At 37.2% G+C, this 23,060-nt stretch overlaps 2 protein-coding genes across 4 annotated transcripts; both read right to left on the bottom strand.

The window, feature by feature from the left end:
• Positions 1–376: 376 nt before the first annotated feature.
• Positions 377–5,360, bottom strand: LOC109213458 (uncharacterized protein At1g10890). 3 transcript variants are annotated; one of them, XM_019377257.1, is made up of 5 exons: positions 5,053–5,360; positions 3,542–4,766; positions 3,213–3,428; positions 1,372–1,591; positions 377–898 (listed from the first exon to the last, which is right to left on the bottom strand). In XM_019377257.1, the coding sequence occupies exons 2-5, from the start codon at positions 3,583–3,585 to the stop codon at positions 632–634; spliced, it is 747 nt and encodes a 248-aa protein (XP_019232802.1). In that variant the 5' UTR covers positions 3,586–4,766; positions 5,053–5,360; the 3' UTR covers positions 377–631. The 3 variants fall into 3 exon arrangements, with proteins under 3 accessions (XP_019232802.1, XP_019232800.1, XP_019232803.1); XM_019377255.1 differs by having other exon boundaries at positions 4,575–4,766; XM_019377258.1 differs by lacking the exon at positions 5,053–5,360 and having other exon boundaries at positions 3,542–4,429; positions 4,575–4,666.
• Positions 5,361–6,175: 815 nt separating this feature from the next.
• LOC109213457 (ankyrin repeat domain-containing protein 2B-like) lies at positions 6,176–11,791 on the bottom strand. Its single transcript, XM_019377254.1, has 9 exons — positions 11,618–11,791; positions 11,312–11,342; positions 10,075–10,226; positions 9,330–9,542; positions 9,091–9,239; positions 7,966–8,131; positions 7,542–7,634; positions 6,679–6,818; positions 6,176–6,564 (listed from the first exon to the last, which is right to left on the bottom strand). The coding sequence occupies exons 1-9, from the start codon at positions 11,624–11,626 to the stop codon at positions 6,465–6,467; spliced, it is 1,053 nt and encodes a 350-aa protein (XP_019232799.1). The 5' UTR covers positions 11,627–11,791; the 3' UTR covers positions 6,176–6,464.
• Positions 11,792–23,060: the final 11,269 nt, after the last annotated feature.

The following is a 23,060-nucleotide window of genomic DNA, read 5'->3' as shown; positions in this document are numbered from 1 at the left end:
TGACTTAGTCTTCTATAAGGCAGCAGCAGGTCCGTTGTCAGCAGCAGTGTCTTTGGCATCACGGTCTGCGCGCGCGGCGCTGTTGGCTTCTGCCTGCGGCTTGGCGCTCGCGAGGGATATCGGTGGGGCGACAGAGGCACCTGCGCGCTTGTCACTTGGCGCGGCCAAGACCACGGGGCCTTCCGTGGCGCTAGGCATTGGGAGGTTCGCTAGGACGCCACGGGGCGCGCCCAAGGGGTCATGGGGCATGGCTGGAAAGCAGCCCATGACAATATATATATATATATATATATCCAGTAAATCTTGATGCATTTTCTTTCCCTTTTCTATTTCCTGTATTATAAAAACTTAGGCATATAAGAAAAGACACTGAATACGCGCAGCCAACAGCCCACTAGGTAACTACAACAACAATATCACAACTTGCTAGGAATTACGCCCTCAGATTACCAGTTTAAGGCAATACATTGATCAGCTAACTACAACAAAGGAAATACTCGTGCAAGTACTCCAGACTCGAGAAAAATTATCCAACAAAACTTGGTTTCCGGACTTCTAATGAAAAACCAATGCTTTGATGAAACAACAAAATCGTGACCATAATAAAAAAATGACAAGGCAAAGTCATTAATCATTTCAAACCCAATGCAAATGACAACTTAGGCCTGGATTTGTTCTTGCCCAACAATGTCATCTGCTTTGCACGCTCTTCCTCCTCTTCCTGTTTCTTCCTTCGCATGGCCTCTTCTTTCTGTCTTTGAAGCTCTTCCAGTTCCCTATAACGCTGCTCTTCCCTCATTTGCTGCTCCAAAGCTTCTCTTCTCTGAGCTTCTTCCACTTTTCGCCTCTTCTCTTCAAGCATTCTTTCCAACTCTTCTTTCTCTTTTCGAGCTTGTTCCTACATGAACAATAAAAAAACGTCAGTTTTCACTGCCAATATTGGTTATAAATTTCAATTAATAAGTGTTGGCCGCCGAGCAGGCAAGTATAGTTTCAGAAAAACTAAGACCATGATTTATGCCAAAAGAAATGCGTCAAATCATGTGGTCATCGGCCTTCCCCAGCCCCCGCCCACTCTTTGTAGCTTCCTGTGGTGTTTTAATCCTATCCTTTTTTAATGGGATTATTAACAGACTAACTATTATAGCAGTGATGGACGGAAAGAGAACCATCACAGCAAGTGCACTACTTCCTTTTATGACAGTATGAAAATCCATACATCATCTCAGAAGCACAAACATGGCAATTGAAACTATGACTCTGAGATCATGCAATTTATTTATCCAGGGCACAGGACATGCTATTGCTAATATAAAGAACGCGACTAAGACATAGGGGGGAACCAGATATGTTAAGCAAAAAAGAACTTGCCTCCTTTTGTTTTGCCTCAATAAGAGCAGCTTCCTTCTCTATTTCAAGCTGAGCAGCAACTTCACTGACAAGTTTCTTTCTACCTTCTTCTAATCGCCTTCGGATTTCAAGCTTGATATCCTCCGTGTTCAAGCTATCATCAACTTTTCTCTTAATTGCTTCTTCAACTCTTTTTGCAGTTTCTTCTTCTATTAATTTCAGTTCTGCTTCCTCTTGACGCCTGAGAATAAGGAACAAAAATTAGACATGGGATAAACACTGATGAAGAGAGCAAAGACTCCTTTTATGTTCACCAGATTTATAATTAAAGGAAAAAGTGACTTTGCAAATTATTGCCCTTTTTCCTCCTCAATCTATAACTAAAGGAACAACAGACTGACCTCCATGTAGACATATGCACTAAATATACATGTTATTGCTTTATAGCATACCTCTACCTGAATTCTGTCCAAACAAATGAGAATCAAAACTGGTGAACAGTAGATAAACGAGGCACCCAATTGATCATCAAAATTAATAAGTTGAAATATAGCAGTAACTTCCTTCAAATAAGCCTGTGGAGAAGAATGTCAAATAACCTGTGGCAGTTATAAAGCTAATCACCAAATTACATGAAGCCTTACGGCAAAAGTAGAATTGTGAAAGGAAAAGTTTCCACTTCTCAAGTAGATGACCCAAATTGTCAACATGTCAGCTTAAATAGTCAGAAACAGATACAAAAAGAAGCCTGAGAAATCCACAAGAGGTTGGAAGCAAATAGCTATGTACTATCATCCATTTACCCTACAGAAGGATCGAAGCAAAATCTTGTCAAATGTTTCTTATTACCGTGTACACTCATGAATATGCCTTCCTATTAACTTTGTAAGGCTGGGTGTGAAAATATCATGTTTTAGCAAAGACATGTAGCATCACATTTATCCTTGCAGTTATCACATCTGTGGATGTAATAAAGGACAGCTAAGACCAGCAGCAAGGCAGAGTAACTGAACAAAGATAAAGATGTCAAGGTTGCCTTTTTTTAATAAGGATGTCAAGGTTGCCTTCTCTCTTTCTTTATCAGTCATAAATAGTTTAGCAACAGCGGAACCAATTAAAAAGCAGAACTTATTACATGCAGCACTCTTTGCTGTATGTTGATTTTGCTTCTTGATCCAGCCGCATTCTTTGCATTATAATGCCTTATAACATGTACTAATAGCAATTTGCAATCCACTTGCAACATAAACAGATTCAATTCCATCAATCCTACAGCCATCCCCCTATTATGAGAAATAAAAAGGCAAGAAGAAGAGTGTAATGAAACCCAGATCATTTATATCTTCACCTTTTGGGTTGTTGATTCACGAAAACTCTCCACTCCAGGAGGAATGTTAGCTTTCAATAACAATAAAAATCCTCTCATCTTAAACAGCGGGAGTTAATACCACAATTTCCACAACCCAATCCTACTTCTACCTTATTAGCAGGCCCCTAACAAAAATCTTTCAATTATGGACCTGAATGACATTCTGAGTCATAAATGTCCAAAGGTCAGTCCATTAGGTCCAATCAGGAAAACCATCCATGTCCACATTGTAAGCATTTACGGATAATTGTTGAAAACTAAAGGATCATTGTCCTTCCTGTCAGCATTTCAAAACAAATTGTCCATTTATTCATGATTGGTTTCAGGAAAACAGTACAGAAACTAGAGGTGTATGATTCAAAGTTGAACTGTATCAAAGAACTTTAAAACTAGAGGTAGATTCTCAAAATAAAAGCATAGCTTGCTCCTAGATAAGAAAGAGATAGAAATGGCAGAAAATGAAAAGATTACGTATAGTCGTATACAGCTATACCTTTTCTTCTCCTCTTCCTCAATTCTAATTTTTTCACTGAGATCCTTTTGCTCTTTCGATCCGATACTTGAAGCAGGTGATTTACCAATAGGAGACAATGATATACTCCTACTTCTTTTTTGTCTCCTATAGTTCCTTGGAGAGCGACTTTTATGTCGTCTGGTCGCTGGAGAACGACTTTTCCGGCGTCTTGGGGACAGTGAACGGCTTCGTCTTCTGTATAACAATGATTAACATTTGAGCAACATATATTGGCAGCAGAAAACATAAAATCCAGACATACTAACCCGTCTTCCAAATCAGTTAGATACTAAAGCATGTACAGTTACCTCATGAATTGCAAAGAATAAACTCGAGCTCCATCTTTTATCATAGGGAACTGCTAATATCACAATTGAGCAACCAATGGACACTCATCGGCACCCATGACCTGCTTGCCTCCCTTGAAGGGAAGCAATTACTTCTTTTAATTCCTCATTGAAGAACGTAGTTTGCACTGGGTATTTCATTTAGGTTTCTATTTATTAACTCTACTCATTAGGATCATGCACATCTTCGGAATAGTAGACAATTTCCAGATGGCAGCCTGATCGAGGACTAAATTTGCAACTGAACAGCGACACCAGCAGATTAAGATATGAGATAATACAAAGACAACCACGAGGATATCAGTTATGGTGATTACAGGTGTTGAAAACTCTTACTAGCAGCAACAACTCAATTCGATAAGGACATAACTTTTTCATAGACATCTGGTAACTCATATAATAGAAGACTAGTGGACTTTGATGAGAAAATATCAATCTGAACAAAATCGAAGCTGATATTGGCAACAGAAGTATGAAACAAGTCTGCACCCCTCTATCTCTCCGCTTGGGAACAGAGCTAGATATCCAATGAAGGGAATCGAATAAATGAAATGAAGAATAAGGCATTTTGTCCAGAAACAAGAATTAACATTCGGATTTGATCCATGATCAGATATTAGATGGACAACTTAGCGGTATGCGAATGCAACAATCACTAGAAGTTCCTCTTAAAGACTTTAAAATACAAGCAAAAATGATCAATCAGCAATCCTGCCACAGCTTAGGCCAATGCTGTCACTATGAAGTCCTAAATTCATTTTTGAGCAACCGTGCAAGTCGATCCAACAAACGGTAGATAAATACCAATACTTTTTCAAGAATCAAACACGTAGACAATACCTGAACAAACTGTAATTGAATCAGCAAAACGTGAGCTTTATTAGAATAATAAAAAACAAATCCAAGTACATAAAAACACAAAAATCAGAGATAACACAAGGGCAAAACCCATATAAGTCAAATCCATATATCAATTTAAGCAAATGGGTATCACCTGCTATTGGAATAAGGTGATCTGCTTCTATCTCTCCGGCTTCTGCGGCTATGTCTGCGTGCCACAGGCGAGGGTGACCGTGAATATCTCCTTCTATGTGCTGGCGACCTCGATCTAGACCTTGAAATATCCCTATCTCTACCCCTACCCATCTCTTCCTCAACTAATTATATGGAACACACAAAAATTCACCTGTAACAATAAATTAAATCAAAACCCATATGCTCTAAACAATTTCTTATACCAATGGGCATACAAAGAACAGGCATCACAAACTACAAGCCCAAGCATATAACTTTAAACCAATCAAAAAGCAGCGAACACGAATCAAAACCCACATGCCCAAAACAATTTCAAAAACATGTGTAACCTTAGACCAAATAAAAAACTATAAGTATCAAAAGTTATATGCTAAAAGTTGTACTGCAATTGACAAGACATAAACAACTATTCGCACAAATGGAAAGCTGAAAATTACCTGTTACTACAACAAAAAGATAGATCTTCCCCGGTGCATAACGATTGAAATAGAATAAAACCCTAAAAAGTGGAATGAAGTGAAGAATAGAGAGGAAGAAGAGAGAGTGACGGCAGAGAAAATTTCTGGGTCAAAAATTTTTTTTTTCTATTGGGTTTTTAGACGATTGATTGATTTCAAGGAAGAAATACCAAAGGAGGGTTGTTGTTTAGCTTTGTCGTACACAGCGCCCCCACGGGAAATACAGAGAGAGGAGGAATGGTGTCGCTTGCAAAGGAAGAGATGAGCGATGACTATACCAAGGGCCAATATTACCCAATATTCTTTCTCAAAATATAAAACGACATCGTTTATTTTTTTCTTTTCTTTTTTAACATAATTAAAAGAAGTTAAGAAAAATATTGAACTTGTATAATACCTAGACGAATTATGACTCTCTTCCTCGTTGATGTTGTCTTAATGGAAAACAAAATACTCCATAATAATAAAGCAGTTAATTTGACTACTTGAGCAAGCAACAATACTTTAATTCTGTTTAACAGCGACTAGTGTTTTATCAAATACTAGCATTCAAATGTTCGTTCGAATACTTTCTGCTTTCATTTTTTCCTTTTTTAGATGCTCCTCGACACAATTGAAAATTCATTTAGGATTCAAGCTACCAAAATTTTTAACACGAGCAAATCGGTGAACAAATATCTTGAATCCAAAGGGAAATAAATTAAAAACCAGGGGCTCAAATTGGTCTTAGCCAATTCACCTAAACTTCAGACTAAGTATCCTCAATATAGAAATTCAGAACTTAGTGTCTTGAATTTTTGAGCTGCTAATTTAAAATTTAGGACATACAATTCAAACTTCAAGACATAATTTTAGAATGCTAATTTAAAATTCAGGACATACAATTCGAACTTCAAGACATAATTTTAGAACTTCAGGACACGATGTCTTTAAACTTTAGAACACTGTGTCCTGCTGTTTGAGCAAAATTAGCTAATCTTTAAATACATTGTATACTGTGAATATATTTTAAACAACATGCTTAAAAGTGAGTACCTGGTGTCATTTTGCACCATCTTTTATCTCTATAATATTTAGATTTCCTTCACAGGACATCGACCAAAACAAAGCCAACTACGGAAGTTTGATAGACAATTCGAAAAAAATAGTTGACAGTTAATGTAACATTGGTAATAACGATGTTACAAATACAAAAAATCCAGGAATCTTTTGAACAGGCAATTCTTAGAAAAACACCAAAACTATAAATGATACACCAGCAAAGATAACTTAAGAAGCAAATCAACCATGAATAAGACCCATTAGCTCCTCAAAATACTGTGGCTCGAGACAATAAAACCCTGTGACATCCATAAGTTTCAATTGTACATGACCCAACATCCCTCCCCAGTTCACAGAAACACATCTTTCTCGAGCAGCTTTAGGACCTCCTGCTGGTTGTTGAGTTTGGCCACATCGATCGGTGTCTTTCCGTCCAAGTTTTGGAGAGTTCTGCACAAATAAAAGACAATTTAGTAGACAGCACGAGAAAACAAAGCATAACGCAACAAGTGGGACGAAAATGATCAAAATATATCAGCAGGATCAGAGAGAAGCAAGACATACACAGCGGCTCCATTCTCTAGCAGCAGCGCGACACACTCCTTCCTACCATATCCAGCAGCATAGTGAAGAGCAGTATTCTTATTCTTGTCCAAGGCATCAACCTTTGCCCCAGCTTCCAGAAGAATCTGAGCACACTTCACCTGGAATACAATTAAAAACTGCCGTAACTCAAAGAATTTTCAAGAAACATTGGCTTGCTTCAATGGGAATATACTCTAAAATAGCACATAGCCAACCTTAAACCTCCTATCTCATCAACGTGGAGATTTCTGTTTAGATGGATGTTAAATAAAAAAAATCATATTCTTTTTTACTGATTGATGAGTGCTAGTAAACTGGTAATTGTGCCCCCCCTTCCCCAACCCAAAATAGTATATAATGCTTTCCTCACTCTCTGAATCTGAAGCAAACTCAGCTTTTCGGGACAGTTTTAAACGGAAAAGAAACAATATATCATAACTCTATGACAAACCCATAACATCAAGTGTGGCTAGACATCATTGCCACCCAACTTTAAACATTGGCAGAACTGCTCAGCAATTCAGACTAAGTTGCTAAAGTAAACAAGCCCGAAAAGAAACTATACAATCTCAGGCTAATAACAATGTCCAGAAGTAAAAGAAAAAAAAGGTCAAAAATGAAAGAGTTCCAAAGTACAAAAATTCTGAGGGATAATTGATTAGTGCTTTTAGAAAGAATTAATCCACCCAGAAAGGAAGCTTCCAAACTTGTTAAATAAATAAGATAGCCAAATTGGATATCCTAGAATGCTGGATATATACAAAATGGCAAACTGGAACATATTTGTGTACATCAGTATACTACAGGTCCTAGATGAAGATCATATTCGATCAACTTCATACCTCGCCATATCCACAAGCAAAATGCAATGCTGTCCTTCCTTCTGAGTCTTCTTCGTCTTTATCAGCACCAGCAGTTAGTGCAGCCTTCAAGCCCTAAAAATCAAATACAAGCAATTATTTAGATGGACGATACCAAAGTCTCTAATGAGTTCATAGAAACAATTCGACTTGGAAAAAAAAGAACGAAATATAGACATATTTACACAGAATACGAATGAATAGGATTGTTCATACTGAAAAAGTACAATGTTATATCACAGGGATCACAGTACATGCGCACATAGTTGGCAGCAGGGTAATTTCAGACAAAAAGGGGAAGGAACTTTTGAAGAAGAAAAAGGTTTCTGAAAAAAATTGCACAGTGAAACTATGACATCCCTACATTTAAGCCTCAAAGTAAAAAGAAGTTGAATTAAAAAGTCACCTCTGCATCACCAACACTAGCACACTGGTGAACAACAGATTCATCTTCATTAGCCTCTTCGGTTTCATCTGTCCCAGGTATTGCAGAAGAGGTAGCACCCTCTCCCCCAGCAGCAAAACCCATTGCTTCACCAATCTTCTTCAGTGTTTCTTGATCATTCCAATACCTGAGAAAGGAAAGGGAAAACATTTGCATTACGCCCCAAGAAAGGACAAAATACGCCCAAGAAGGATGAATATAACATCAAAAGAAAAAAACGACAACAGATAGTAAAGATCAAGGACCAAAGTGCAGAACATAAAATTCAGCAAAGCTATAGTTGTATGTGATCTACTAGTCAAAAGGTAGAGTATTACAGTAAACTTTTTTGATGAAAAGAGTATTACAGTAAACTTGCAAACAAAGGAAAGTGCTTATAGTGCATATTGCATGCCGTAAGCGCCATAAAGCCAAAATGCTATAAAGGCATAGAACAGAAAAACATATAATAATTTGAGATATTAACACTATAAGGGCGGCCAGGAGACGCTAAAACAAACTGATGGAACCAAAAATAAACTGTAGTGTGCTCAGTGCTCAGTGAAGTTCCATCTGAAACTCTCCTCAATAGGACTAGCTGCAAACTTTTTCCTCTGTCTGCTGCTGCAGATAGACCAAATTGAAAGGAGATTCTTTTATGAAGAAGGATTCTCCTCTTGATTCCAGTCACAAATGATACTTAAACCAAGAATGGAAGATCTAGCCACAGAGCAAACTTGATTTCTAAGAATTCTTTATTTCTGAATATCAGGAAGTGATGTCCTATCTACTAACCAGATGTCTCACACCCAACACACATACATATCCTGAAGCTTAGGAAGTCAAACTATGACGTTCATTTTTATTACTGAAGCTTGCAGATGAAAAGGTCTCCCACAAAATTAGTATTCGTGGCGGTCTGTCCATTTTAGAAGCGAAACTGTGAAAAGGAATCTGCAACATCAAAGGTTGGGATGTGGACAGTTGCCTTTAAATTAGCTGGTGAAGTGTTCAACAAAGTACAGGATATCACTAAATTCTGGTCTGACCAGAAATGAGGAGAGAATAGTTAATGCAACCTAAATCATAACAAATAGGAGATATGACCTCATCATTGCAGCTGGTCCCCCGCTCTCTATCTCTTCCAAAATCGGTTTCAGCGATGGGTCTTCCTTGATGCGTGCCATCCGTTCTTCAATTTGCTCTTTCTGAGCAGGGTTTGACAAACTCTCAAGCATGCCAGACATGGATGGATCCTGAAGTTTAAAGAGTAAAGAAATCATGTGCCTATCACTCAAAGAAGAATCATTTTTCATCAAGAAATCCAGGGCTCATACAACATTTACCTGCATCAATGCATTACCAAGCCGCTCAGCCATTGTCATAAATTGAGGATTTTGCATAACCTGTTGCATTGTGGAGTAGTATTGTTGGCTATCAAAGTTGGGGACGCTCTCTTCGACTGCTGCACCTTGAAAGGTCTTCTGAAGCTGCTCCGCCATCTGATTAAATGCAGGATCTTTCGCTATCTGCTCCGCTAGTTCTTTGATACTTGGGTCCTACATCAGCCACAGCATAAAAGAATTGTGCAAAATAAACCAAAATACAGTATACAAATAATACAAAGTTTATCAATCAACAAAGAAATGACAAAAGCAAAGCAGCAAAATTACAATAAAATTGGTTTTCACCAAGTGTTAGAGCTTTGTTTTCTGTCAAAGTAGTTTGCGAGTCCTCCACAGTTTCGTGTCTCAAGCACCATGTATTCAACCAAAAAGAGATTTAAATATGTAATTACTTTTTAGTCTACCTAATAACTCCTCCGTTGATCAATTACTATCCTGTTATTCAACCAAAAAGAGATTTAAATATGTAATTACTTTTTAGTGTACCTAATAAGTTGATCAATTACTATCCTATTAGTCAAAGGTAAGTAATTGACATCGTCAGTTGGAGAAGATTTGTCAATGTGAAAAGAAATAGTCAACTAGAAGTCCAGGACACAAATAAATATTAGTATGAAAAAAAGTTTATCAACTGGAAGTCTGGAAAACAGCAAAACTTCTATTCTACATAGTAACATGTATGTACATTGAGTAGTCCAGACATGGCTGAGAAATCGAAGGGATTTTGAAGCCCAGCTCCAGCCGCAGCCGTAGAGGTTGTTCTCGCCTCTCCTGATGGTGCTTCTGTGGAGGAAGACTCAGAAGATTTTTTATTCTCAGATGCCCCAGACTTCTCATCTGAAAAAAGAAAAAAAAAAAATTGAACTTTCTTCAGCAACTTAAAACTGTGTCTTCCACTTTGCAATTTCTCTTTCAAACAAAAGAACGCACAATCAAGACAATTTTGTAGAGCACTCATTATCGATTATGCCATAGAGTTTCATCTTTGGTAAGAGATACAACAAGCTGTAAAGCTCAGAATACCAGTAATGTGGTACTTCCAAGTCATGAGAAAATATAAGATGCAGAAATCTAGACAAAAACTGTGCCAAAACGATGACAGGAAGCCGGCAAAAGATGATATCAACTTTTAGCAAGATCAAAACATTCAAACAACCGGCCATCCTGATTCCTGACCAACAGATATATGAAAGTGCACACGTGCATAAATTTAGTTTCATAGAGGATTCATGTAGTCAACCCCAACCAGTTTGGGACTGAGGATGCATGCATGAATAATATATGGCTCAAGTTTCTTGGATAAGTCATATGGACCAATAAGAAGGTAACAGTATTGGAGGTTGCTTCAAGGGTTCAATGTTCCACATTTTTTTAAAATATGGCTTTTGAACTAAATTTTATAGTACTTTCAGAACTTTTGGTATAAGCATCACTATATTTCCGCACCTGCATCTATGTGCTTTTTAATCAATCATCACTAGCCTTCCCCGGACCCCGCGCATAGCGGGAGCTTAGTGCACCGGGCTGCCCTTTACTAACACGTTTTTAGCTTGAATTCTACAACATCCAAATAGACCCTACTTTTCGCATAATTAATTCTTCATTCACCATACATTAAGTATTTAAGTTACTGTAATAACCATTGAAAACACAAGTCAATTCGATTAAATAAGTAAAATAGCTTATGCAAATATCAACATCCTACTACCAGCACATACTTTATCCCATTTCACCACTCTAGTTCATAATGTTAACAATTTTCTCCTTGGAACCTCATCATTCAAGAATCCCTTTTTTCTGTTAGGTTCATACATATACTAAAACGGTGAAACTCACATAAATATTCTAAAGCCCACATGTAAATATGCACATCACAAAATTCAACATAAACATGAAGCAACCATAATAGTTACGAAATATACCTGCTGATGCAGTAGGCAAAACTTTCTCTCCCTGAAAAACAATTGAACAGATAAATAATTAGTTGAGCCCCAAAAAAAAACATAAAGCAAAAACTAAAAATATAAGGAACAAAAATCAAATACCAGAAATTTTATTCAAAGCAGAAACAATCCTCACACATCCACAACAACAAAAATCTCAAAACCCCAATTTAAAAAAATCCAATCTCTAATAAAAAGTGCAAATTAATGATACAGGAAATGATTGGATTTGAATCAAATTATTAATCATTAAACTATGAAATTGAAGTGTAGAAAGTGATGTACCTCAGACATGGCTAAAAAGAGTTGTGTTGGGCTAAGAGTAAAGTTGAAAGATAGGAGGAGATTTGGGGGTATACGAAATCAAAGCAGTAGCCAAAGGGTTTTTGTGAGAGAAAATGACGCAGAGATAATGATAAAATGACAGATGGGCACACTCTTTTTTTTTCTCTCTCTAATTTTCCTATGATTTGTTCAGTGGGCCACCTTAATCTTGAAACGAATGGCACCGATATGCTTTCTTCAGATTCTCGATTCCGTGGGCTTTCGCTTACTCATTGGATAGTGACAGTCCATTGATTTATTGGGCCTTGGATATTTGGCCCAATTATCTATTGTTCTAAAAGGGAAAATGGAGTAGGAAAGACACCGGATGGCCACTCTAAACGGCTGCTATTTAAGAATTAGCCAATTATTACAAAACTTAGCTCAAAGTAATAATATAAAACAAGAAAATAGACAAGAATGTAGGGAGCAAGAGAGAAGAGATTCTTATTTCTTCCATGTATTCAAGTGTATTACAAAATGAGTTCTCATCCTCTATTTATAGTACAACATAGAGGTATACCAAAAGAATTCCATAAGTATGCCATTAAGCATTTGAGATCATGGAGGAAGATCATGGGTAGGTTATAAAGGTGAGGGAGTTACAACAATAATGGTGAGAAGTAGTGGGGGTTATCTACATAATGGAGAAGAGTAGTGGGAGTTATATTTGATTAGCGGACATCCATATAAATATGTATTTCATAACACTCCCCCTTGGATGTCCATAGATAATGTGCCTCGTTAAAACCTTACTAAGAAAAAACCATGGAGGAAAAAATCTTAGTGAAGGAAAAAGAGTACACATATCTTGTAATACACATTACTTGCTGCCTCATTAAAAACCTTGCCAGGAAAATCCAGTGGGATAAAACCTTAGCTAAGGAAAAAAGAGTACAGCGCGTATTTTCCTCCCCCTGATGAAAATATCACTTTATTTATCAGAGACGCCGAATTCCAAGCTTGTATAACAACTTCTTTAATATTGAGATCGGCAATGCCTTCGTGAATTATTCCGCCAAATTATCACTTGAAGGAATTTCTTGAACATCTATTTCATCATTCTATTGAATCTCGTCTCTGCAAAGAAACTTTGGCTAAATGTGCTTTATTTTGTCTTCTTCAATATATCGTTCTTTTAATTGAGCGATGCAAGTATCATCGTCTTCAATATTATTGGAATCGTCTCTTCAAAGAAAAGTCACACGTCCTCACATGGAAATAGATTGTTTGAACAACGAACTATGCCCTGCATTTGTATAACCAACAAAACCTTGACAATATTTGTTAGAATAAACAAATCTATGTCAAGGATTCCTTTTGCAATATAATATTAATCATATTTCAATATCTCCATATAGCCTTTATACTTTCAGTTGTTGGGACTATTCGTCCAACTTCATATTTTTCAGATGAAGTCAATTTTCATTGCATATTTTTTATTTGGTCAATCATTTATCTGTCCAAATTCCATGACAGATTTGAGCTCAACATCCTCGTCAATATTAATAATATTGGGCGCTACAGTATATAAACAATATCGTCAATGATCATTTTACATCGGTTCCGTCATTACCCATTAAAGACATAACTTATTGAGATCTCTTTATCTCATTATTTTCAGGTACCTGAGCCTCTCCCATGAGGTCTTATAAAGTGTTATATTATGGTGCTCTTATAAAGCACTTGCCTCCTTATTGTGACCATCTTGAACATTTGCTCCTCTCCTTCTTCAAGGAGTTTTATCTTTGGACCCGATTAGTCTATTACGCTTCATGCGTGTCATAAACTCTGTCCATCATGGACTTTATTCTATTTTTGTGCATTAACAGCTGAAATATGACATTTAGCTTTTGGTCAGCAAATGCTTCTGGCAATATTTTGGAAATGAATTATCACTTGAATTTCAAGTTCACATAAGTTCACATTTTCTTGTACGAGGATCTAGATGTATTCATAATAATTCATTCCATGTATCACTGTTTCAGCTGCCCATTTTCTCCCCCTAATGTTAGGATCACCAACACATTTCTCAACCTTATTTGGGAACTCATCTTTGTGCATTGTGGTGTCACAATTAAATCATATAGCACATCTATATTTCAAGATGGAAATTATTTGGTTCCTGACCCTGAACCAATTGTGACGGGGAGAATTTATCATAACTTGGCTAGATGCGTACAAGTGCTGCTCTATATTAAATAATACATCTCATACCAAATTTTCTTTTGGTAATTTTGTTCTCATAATCAATGGTTTAGCTATAATTGGAGGCATACAATCTCTGCTAAACCAACTTGGATTTAAACCAGCATTATCAAGATAAATTTATATTCTGGACTCTGCTCTAATAATTTGAGCAATCAATCTTGCAAAATCCAAACTGCAAGTTGACAACAAACGCACATATGACCATACAATAGATGCATCTATTAAAATTATATAATAGTAAACGGTCCACATGGCAGGTGATTGGCCCATATATATATATATACACCTTCTATTCGTTCTAGATCTTAAGGGATTCAATCCCAATCTTAACTGGTATATCATGAGAATATGCAGCACAAGAGAATTCTTGAAGAATCTTCTATTTCTTCAATATATGCCAATGTGAAATCTCAATTAATTTTTGCATCATAATTGAACCGGGATGGCCAACCCGTTCATGCCAACTAATATTTGTTTCAGTAAACCTCTAGTTTACTTGTGGCATGTGATTCCATCATCATGCTTATACTTGTGTAGTACAAATAAAAAAAAATCGGGTAACCTTTTATATTTACCCGGTATGATTATAGTAATATGAAGATATTCAATCTTCCTTTCATTTATAGTCTCAACATGCCAACCATTTTGGCTAATACATTTAAAACTCAAAAAGTTTCTTTTGAGACTTACTACAATATCAATGTCAAGAATAATTTTATTTATTCGGGTAGTAACAAATTCGCTCTTCTGGAGCTCTCAATAATTTTGCACTACAAGATCTTTTATTTTCCTCCACAGAGAAAATTATCTTATCATAATAATTGTCATGGTCAAAATCATCATAAGCAAAATCTTTTCTTTCTTTAATTTTGCCTTTAATAACTTTTTATAAGGCGTGACAAAATATTTTCGGCTTACCACATGTACACGACCAATGAAATATTCGTGTAACCACGTAGTAATGTTTATGATCTTTCTTTTTCTCAAACCTCCCGTAGAGGTGAGTTGTACTATTTATTCAATCATGCATTGCACGTCTTTATTCATTACTTTTATCACATATTGCCACATTCATATTCATGAATGGGTCTGCATTCTCAATGCTTATCACAAGTCACATTTTCAACGAATGGACTATAATCATGTGAACGTATCTCGTATTCAAGTGTATACAATGTGATGCCAAAACCCTCTATTTATAGGATTACATAGAGGCATACAAAAGAATGCCATAAACATGACATTAAACATTTGAGATCATGGAGGAAGATCATGGGGAGGTTATGGAGGTGTGGGAGTTACAACTACAATGGTGAGAAGTAGTGGGAGTTATCTACGTAATGGAGAAGAGTAGTGGGAGTAACTTCTTTAGGAGTTATAGACATCCACTACAAAATAATATTTCATAACACTAAGGTAATTTTTGCATATTTTTACAAATATATTTAGTATTTTTAAAGCTAAATTGCATATAATTGCAATATTAGCCTCTTTTAAGATTTAACTGCGTTTATATTCATAAAATTAAGTCTTGTATTCTTAAATTGTTAATTATATATTATAAATCATTTTAGTGCTTTTAATTTGTTTTCACAAATTGATTTATTATTTTTTATAAATTAAATAGGGAAAAATGACTATTTAAAATCTAGCCAGATTTGGCTTGCAATTTCAGCCTAAAATTGGGCCCAAATCAGACCCAATTTCCCAACCCAATTGCAACCCAAACCCGACCCCTAACCCAACTAAACCTACCCAAACCCGGATCCCCACCTAACCCCTTTAATCCCAGCTGTTGATCATTTAGATCAACGGCCACCAGCTTCCCTTTCCTTTTTAATTCCAAACGACCCCTTACCCTACTTCATTATTCACCTACCGCCGCCCTTGAATTCCCCCTTCTCTCTCAATTCTCTCTGAAACTCTCATGAACCCTAGCCGCCGCCCTCTCACCCCACCCTAATATCTGCCTAATCTATGACCTTCCGTGGTCATTTGAGGCCTGTACCAGCCTTCCATGGCTCCTATGTGTTGGGTTCTATGGTTTCGTGACCAGACCTCGAAGGAGTCTGGTCCAGTCCTTACTCGACTGCTGTTCATGGCTTTTCTCCAGTCATCCCTGACTTTTCTCCGGCCAGCCATGGCAGTTCGAGTCAGATCTTTGACTCTTCTGGTTAGATCGGTAACTTTCAAGGCCTTTCTCACCTTTTCTGGGTTTTTCGAAACCCTAACCTCTAAGAACTTTCGATTTCTTTGAGATCTATTTTAGATCTGTACTTGCTATGAGTGTTTTAAGTGTTTTCTCGAAAGTTTACAACTTTCTTTCAAAACGACCCTTCATCTTCTCCGATTAGGGTTTTTCTTTTCAAAGATCTCTGATTTTAACGTGTTTGTGATTTTGCTAAGTTTTGCTCATGTTGTTCTTCTATTTGCTTCAGCATGTTAAAACCCTAGTTCCTTTTGTGGTCTCATTCGAGTTCTGAAACTGTTTGTTAGATGTGTACTTATTTGATTTATTTGTTTATCATCTTTTAAAATCGATTACTATTGAAAACCCTAGGTTTTCTTGGTCTGAAACTGTTTGTTTGAGTATGCACTTGATTCGACTAAAGTTCTTTGTTTCTGACTCTCTCTTTCTTATGTGACTTATCTGATTTTTACTATCTTTCAACTAGACTATGGTTGAAACCCTAATCTCTCAAAGGGGTTTCGCCACTTGTTACTGCAAGACATGTACTTGTTCTAACTCTCTTCTACACTTTGGCTACATATGTGAGCCTTGACTATCTACTGAATCCTATGCTTATTTCTGCTACTATTGTATGTTGTTTCTTTTGCCAATGTGTTTGGCCTCGCATGACTGATGTTTTGTTCACTCCATTTATATACTGAAGTGCAGAAGCATATTCCTTCCTTGATTGATCTCGATCTTGTGACTGATTTCAAAAGCTTTTCTTATATGAGCCGTGATTTCACTTGCCTGTTTAAAATTAATTGATTCTCTTCCCTTTACTGTGATGTTTTTACCTTGCTGATTTCTTTCCCAAAATAAGTATATTTTGTACTAAGACTTGATTGTTCACTGCATGCTTTTACTGCCCCCTTATATGGCAATAATCAGCCTATTTCCAAACTGATTTTCTTCCCTTAATTAGACCTGTTTCTACCCGTTAAACAATGACTCCTTAATTAAAGGGAATCATTTGGGCTAATTGATTCTAATGGTGATTATTTCCATGATTGCGTTAAGACTTTACTGATTACCTTATTTTTTTTACTCGTTTTCAAAACTATAAATACCCACCTTCTTTTCTTTCAAAAAACGGACAACTTGAGTTCAAAACACACACTTACACTTAAAACTCTCTCTTCTCTACTGCTACTTGTACCATTGCTTTGGCTAGCCGGCTGAAAGCCAAGGCTAGACTGTGGGCTATTGTTTGCTTTATCTTTCTGCACTTTGCTTCTTTACTGGTACGTTCTAATTAATCTTCAAGCATCAAAAACAACATGTTTTCTTTACTATTTCCTTCACTCTTGCCTGTTTCCTGCTTGTGTTTAATCAAGTTTCATTCCTAAAGCATGCTGTAAATGAATGTGTTCCTTTATGTATAAATACTCTGTCAGTCATTTGATTATGTGATTATGCCTTATGAATCCCAAACCCCATATCCCATATGTGTTTGTATTCTCTGGTTGGTTTGAGGGCATGTCAGCATTAGACATTGCTGTGCATGACCCAAACCTGACCATTCCTCGGGTCATATACTTCATATCCTCTCTACGTGTTGTGTTCTCTGGCTGGTTTATGGGCATACCAGCACCATCTAATGCTGTGCATGCCCAAACCTGACCCTTTCCTAAGGTCATATGCTCCCTGCAATAAATTCCCAAACCCTTGACCCCTTTGTATAAAAATGCTGATTCTATGTAGTGTTAGCTTTACTACTACTATTTTCCAATCACCCTTACCACTCTCTATTCACCATTCAGTTTTAAATCTCTGTTTCTGCACTTCAATTATACTCTAGACTTAGGTTCTGCCTCTTTTGTGTGAGCCTTGCCTTGGACCCATGAGCTCCTTCTGAACTTGGACACATGAGGGTTGGCCCTTCCACACTGCACTCATCTCTATCTGGTTATGCAAACTTGGGTGTAAGCACTGCCCGGGGTCCCTTGAGACCCTTAGGGAACTTTGACACACTCAAGTCTGAGAAAGGCTTTGAAACAAATGGCATTTGAGGTGGTTTATTCCATAACTCAGAGAGGAAGTCAAGAATCAGGCTTCCTCTGGTTGTAACCCCTTCTTTTACGCTTTTCTGATGTAATTCGTTATTTGGTATGTAATAAGTTTGTAATAAACATTGGGGTTGGTTAGTGGAAAGGGTTGGGTAATTATGCATGCTTAACTATTAGAAGGGTAGAGAACATGCCTATAAGACCTGTTTTCTGTATGATTAATTCAGCATTTAGATACTATGCCTATATAACCCTTTTTTAGTCTGCATGTTTAACTCTGCATTTAGAGAACATGCCTATAGGACCTGTTTTCTGTGTGATTAATTCAGCATTTAGATAATATCCCTATAGGACCTTTTTTAGTCTGCATGTTTAACTCTGCATTTAGAGAACTTGTCTATAGGACCTGTTTTAACTTCTGCATTTAAATAACATGCCTATAGGATTTGTTTTAAATTCTGCATGTTTATTACCACACTTAGACACCATGTTCTTAGGATCCAATTGGTTATAATCCGGCATCATGTCCAATAGATTAAAATCAGTACCTTTTCATAGAAATCATGCCTATAGGAATTTCAAGCAAATCCTGCCTGCTTCGTTTCACGTTCAACTAGATATCATGTCTATAGGAATTAAAATTAGCAATAATAGATATCAATGTCTATAGAATCTGAAACCAGTCTAGTCTAAAATCAGTTCAACTCATACTGTTCTGAACTAATTTTTAAAACGACTCTCTCTCTTCTTATACGGTTAGAAAGACATGTCTATAGGTAGTCTCAAATCGTTTATTTTAGAATTGTTACTGCTTTGCCACATTCTGAATCAGTAATAGATATCATGTTTATAGGATCTCACCCAAACACTTAGGCAAGCCTTAGGTGACAACAAATAAAACTGAACCCGCCTTTGTTAATTAGTAACTGCTACAACCAGCAGGCAGGCTTGATTCGGGCTTCTTATTTGAGTTATGTAATAAACTGGTCTGCCTCAACAATTAAAACTCCCCTTGCCTTAGTACTTTAGATTCAGACCCTGACTGTGTTTAAGTCATGCTATTTATGTGCTTTGCTTGAGGAGGTATACATGAGCCTTTTAGTTGTTTACATGTTTCCCCTTTATGTGCAGTCCTATGTGTTTTTGTATGTCGCCTTAGCTTTTTCACCTTTTGAAACCTAAAAGTCAGCCTAATATCCCTCCCTTTTAAGAATAGCAGTCCTAAGTTCCTCCGGGACTGATAGGAATGGGACTGGTAATAACATGCAATAGTGGTCGAGACCAATCCACGCTTTAATACCTCGACGGGGAGGGAAGGGTAGATATGGATATGATGACCTGTGCGCTAATACCACGTGTAGCCCCTCTTTTGAGGAGTGATTACCGGGTATTGCATTGATGTGATCCATATTATAAATAAACCTAGGACCCCTTTTCTTTTCATTTGCAACTTCTTTTCAAAATTCGCTTTTTAATAATTGCTCTTTCAAACTCTTATGTGTTTAAACTTAAATCCCCTACTATTTGAGCCTATACTTGTCTATTTGCTAAATTGCACAAATTCACAAAAAACTGTCTGGCCGGGAACCACACTAGTGGATCCTGAGGGGTGCCTAACACCTTCCCCTTAAGATAATTTCAAGCCCTTACCCTATCTCTGGTTATCAAACAAACTTAGAAGTGAACCTTATAGGTGTCCTAATGCACCTTAAATCATTGGGTGGCAACTCTTCAAATGCAAAACACAGTTCCCAAAAGGAATGAGNTTTCCCCTATTGTCGGAATCCTTCCCGCTATGTCTTCTATAATTTCGCCTAAGTATTCTCTACCGATCATGAGCACTCATATTACCGTAAATCTCTCCCGAGTAATTACGACAATTTACTAGACGCACTCTCCCGAGCTACGCTAGCTGGCTTTTAATACAGCTCACTTCAGATCGCACCCAAGGCTTCGTTATCCCTAATCCCGCCTTTAAACCCTCGGTTAGTGATCCCTCATATACTCTGGGAGTGGTGCTGTTCAACAATTACCTAAATATGCACTCTCTCCCGAGTTATACATACTAAATAGGCACAGCTAATTGAGAGCTCTTCAACCAACCACAATATAAACGTAGTTGAACAAATAGAGAAAAGCTATGGCTCAATTATATAAAAACATAACAAGAATTTATCCTACAAAAGGTTCTATCAAAACTCTAGATAACAAATTTAGCTATTCATAATAGTATGTAAAACTACAATACTAAAAGTCATAACCAACAATGAAAAATAGGAAGAGGAAGGAAAAACTCGTAGAAGAATTCTCCGCCTTGCTCCCAATGTGTTCTTGCCTCCTTAGGTCGAATCTATGTCCAAAATATGTCCCCTCTTTGTTCTTGGCCGGCCTCCTTTGTTTAATATAGGGTTTAGGACTTAAATCCCATGTTTTGCACTTTAGTCCCTGAAATTTTCGCTTCCTGCCGCGGTCCCACTGCGGTCGCGGTCAAACTGCGGCCAAACATACTCTCTGATTCTTCAGTTGTCCGCGCGTACACTCTGCCGCGGTTCTGCCGTGGTCGCGGTGGAACCGCGGTTTTTCACCCTGTTCCGTTTGGAATTTGGAAAAACGTAAAACATGAAAGTTGTAGCCCTTTAAGTTAGCTTTCCAACCATATATTGTGGAGCCCAAATGGAGTTCTGAGAAAAAAGTTATGTCTATTTTACTAGACAGTGCGCAATATGCCTCCTCAAGTCTTCGTTCGTACTTAATTATCAAATTTGACCCCTGAACACGATCTCGGCTTAATTCCATGAGCTTTTACTCAGGCTTCAAAGCTTCAAATCACTTAAATTCATTCCATAACATCTATATAGCTCGGAATCACACCTACAAGGCATAAAACACACAATTAGTGCAAAACACTAGCGATTAAAGCGCAAACTCAATTAAAGTGCAGTAAATTCGAGTGTAATAAGCGACTAAAATATGCAATTATAGCCTATCATCAACACCCCCACTTAAACCATTGCTCGTCCTCGAGCAATCAAACTACACTGTTTTATAGACACGACCTTTTTAAACAATTATCCTAACTCATCACACCAAGAGTACTTAAAATAGACTAAGCACAAAAGCGTAACATCTTCACCTCAAGATTTGACTCAAAAGTACCACACGTTATTCACAACTCACCCACTTACTCTAATATAGAGGTCACTGACATTACCTTTCCTTCATGAATCAAGTGCCCTCACACAACAAAAGAGAGTAGTTCCACACAATAAAATTTAAGAACACTTAGGAACTCAAGATAGAAAGAATTCACTCTTGCCCGTAGTGTACTACGGGCACCATAACATTCATATGCCACAAAAGAAGCACCATAAGCTTGCCCGTAGTGTACTACTCCACTAATCGAGCTCATTCAATCTTGGATCAATTAGGACTTTATTTGGTTGTAATGTAGGCTACGGGACGGGTAGGATACATTTAGATATAAGAGTGACTACACCTCCCTAAGCACTTTAATACATATACTTTAACATTCAAACCCATACTTATGCCAAACCAAACTCCACCTTCACATCAATTTATATTACCCCATACTTCTTTAAGCACACTTACATCAAGAGCCACCACTTATCAAGGAATTATTATTATTTTTTTTACAACAATCCAGCTATTTTTTTTCAATTCAAGTGGCTTTTACTTTTTCAAAACAGTGCACCTTTCTCCTTATTTCATTAGTTCCACTCAAAAGCCAAACCAACCACCCCACACTTTAACTTTTACAAAGTTCATAAAAAATTTAAGTGCTCATGAGAGGTTTCAATGGTTCAAATAGATGGTTAATTCGAACAAATGGGTAAGGCTTGTAATCTGGTTCCCAAAGAAACAGGATTACAGGCTCGAAGGGGTTAACTACGATACATAATAATTAGGCGGGTAAAATATACATATCTGGCTCAACAAGAAAACGCCTATATCACTTCCAAGACTGAACAACACTACTATTTCGCTTTGCAAACACACGGGGCAAGTTCTAGGCATCAAATGCACTGCACAGAATATCACAAAACCTTACACACACATGGCACATAACTCACTCAGAATTGGATTCATCAAGATACCCTAGTCAGAGCAGTTAAGCAAATTTAAGATCATACAATTTAAGGTACTTATACAAGAGTCAAAAACTGAGCCTAAGCGTCACAGCCAAAGTACTCACTATTCTCAAGGCATAACAAAGTCAAGAGATATTGCTTCATTTCAAAACAAAACACAATGGCTCCTATTCTCCCAAAAAAAAAAAAACTAACTACACCCGGTTCAAATAAAACCCTTGGAAAAGAACCGTGGTTTAAAGAAAAACCAAAGGGTAATTGCTACACTACCTAACAAAACAAAAAATCTTTTTGGTATTTTCTTTAGGCTTACTTCCCTCAAGAAAGCTGTCTAGAAGATCCGTCATCAGGAAAAGTCCAATCTTTTAAAAAAACAAACACAGCTAAAGTAGCATGAAAAACCACCCAGACAATCTCCTCACCCCACACTTAAAATTGTGCATTGTCCCCAATTCACATCCATACATACAAAAAGGTAAAAGAAACTCCCTGGTAGGCCAAAGGCCGAAGCACTAGCAGTTCATGGGGTACTCAGACTTCTCCCAAGCTTGGTCCTTCGTGCGGGTACCTCACACTTAGTTCCAACCATTTGGTTTGTTGTTGCATCCTTCCAATACCTTTTCTTTCCATGCTCCTAGAAAATAAAAAAATTGACACTACAAAAATAATACAATAAAAAAATAAATAAAAGAAAGCAATAAAGCTGGGTTGCCTCCCAACAAGCGCTTGATTTAACGTCGCGGCACGACGTGAATCATTTTCTGCCTCCACTTTGAACTTATGAATCGGACCCCAAGTTTTGATTCTGCTCTATGATCATGCTCCTGGGGTGGTGGAACGAATCT

Source organism: Nicotiana attenuata, unplaced genomic scaffold (assembly GCF_001879085.1).
Source record: "Nicotiana attenuata strain UT unplaced genomic scaffold, NIATTr2, whole genome shotgun sequence".
NCBI classification, from domain to species: domain Eukaryota; kingdom Viridiplantae; phylum Streptophyta; class Magnoliopsida; order Solanales; family Solanaceae; genus Nicotiana; species Nicotiana attenuata.
Note: the sequence above shows the minus strand (reverse complement) of the source record. Positions and strands in the feature narration are given on the sequence as shown.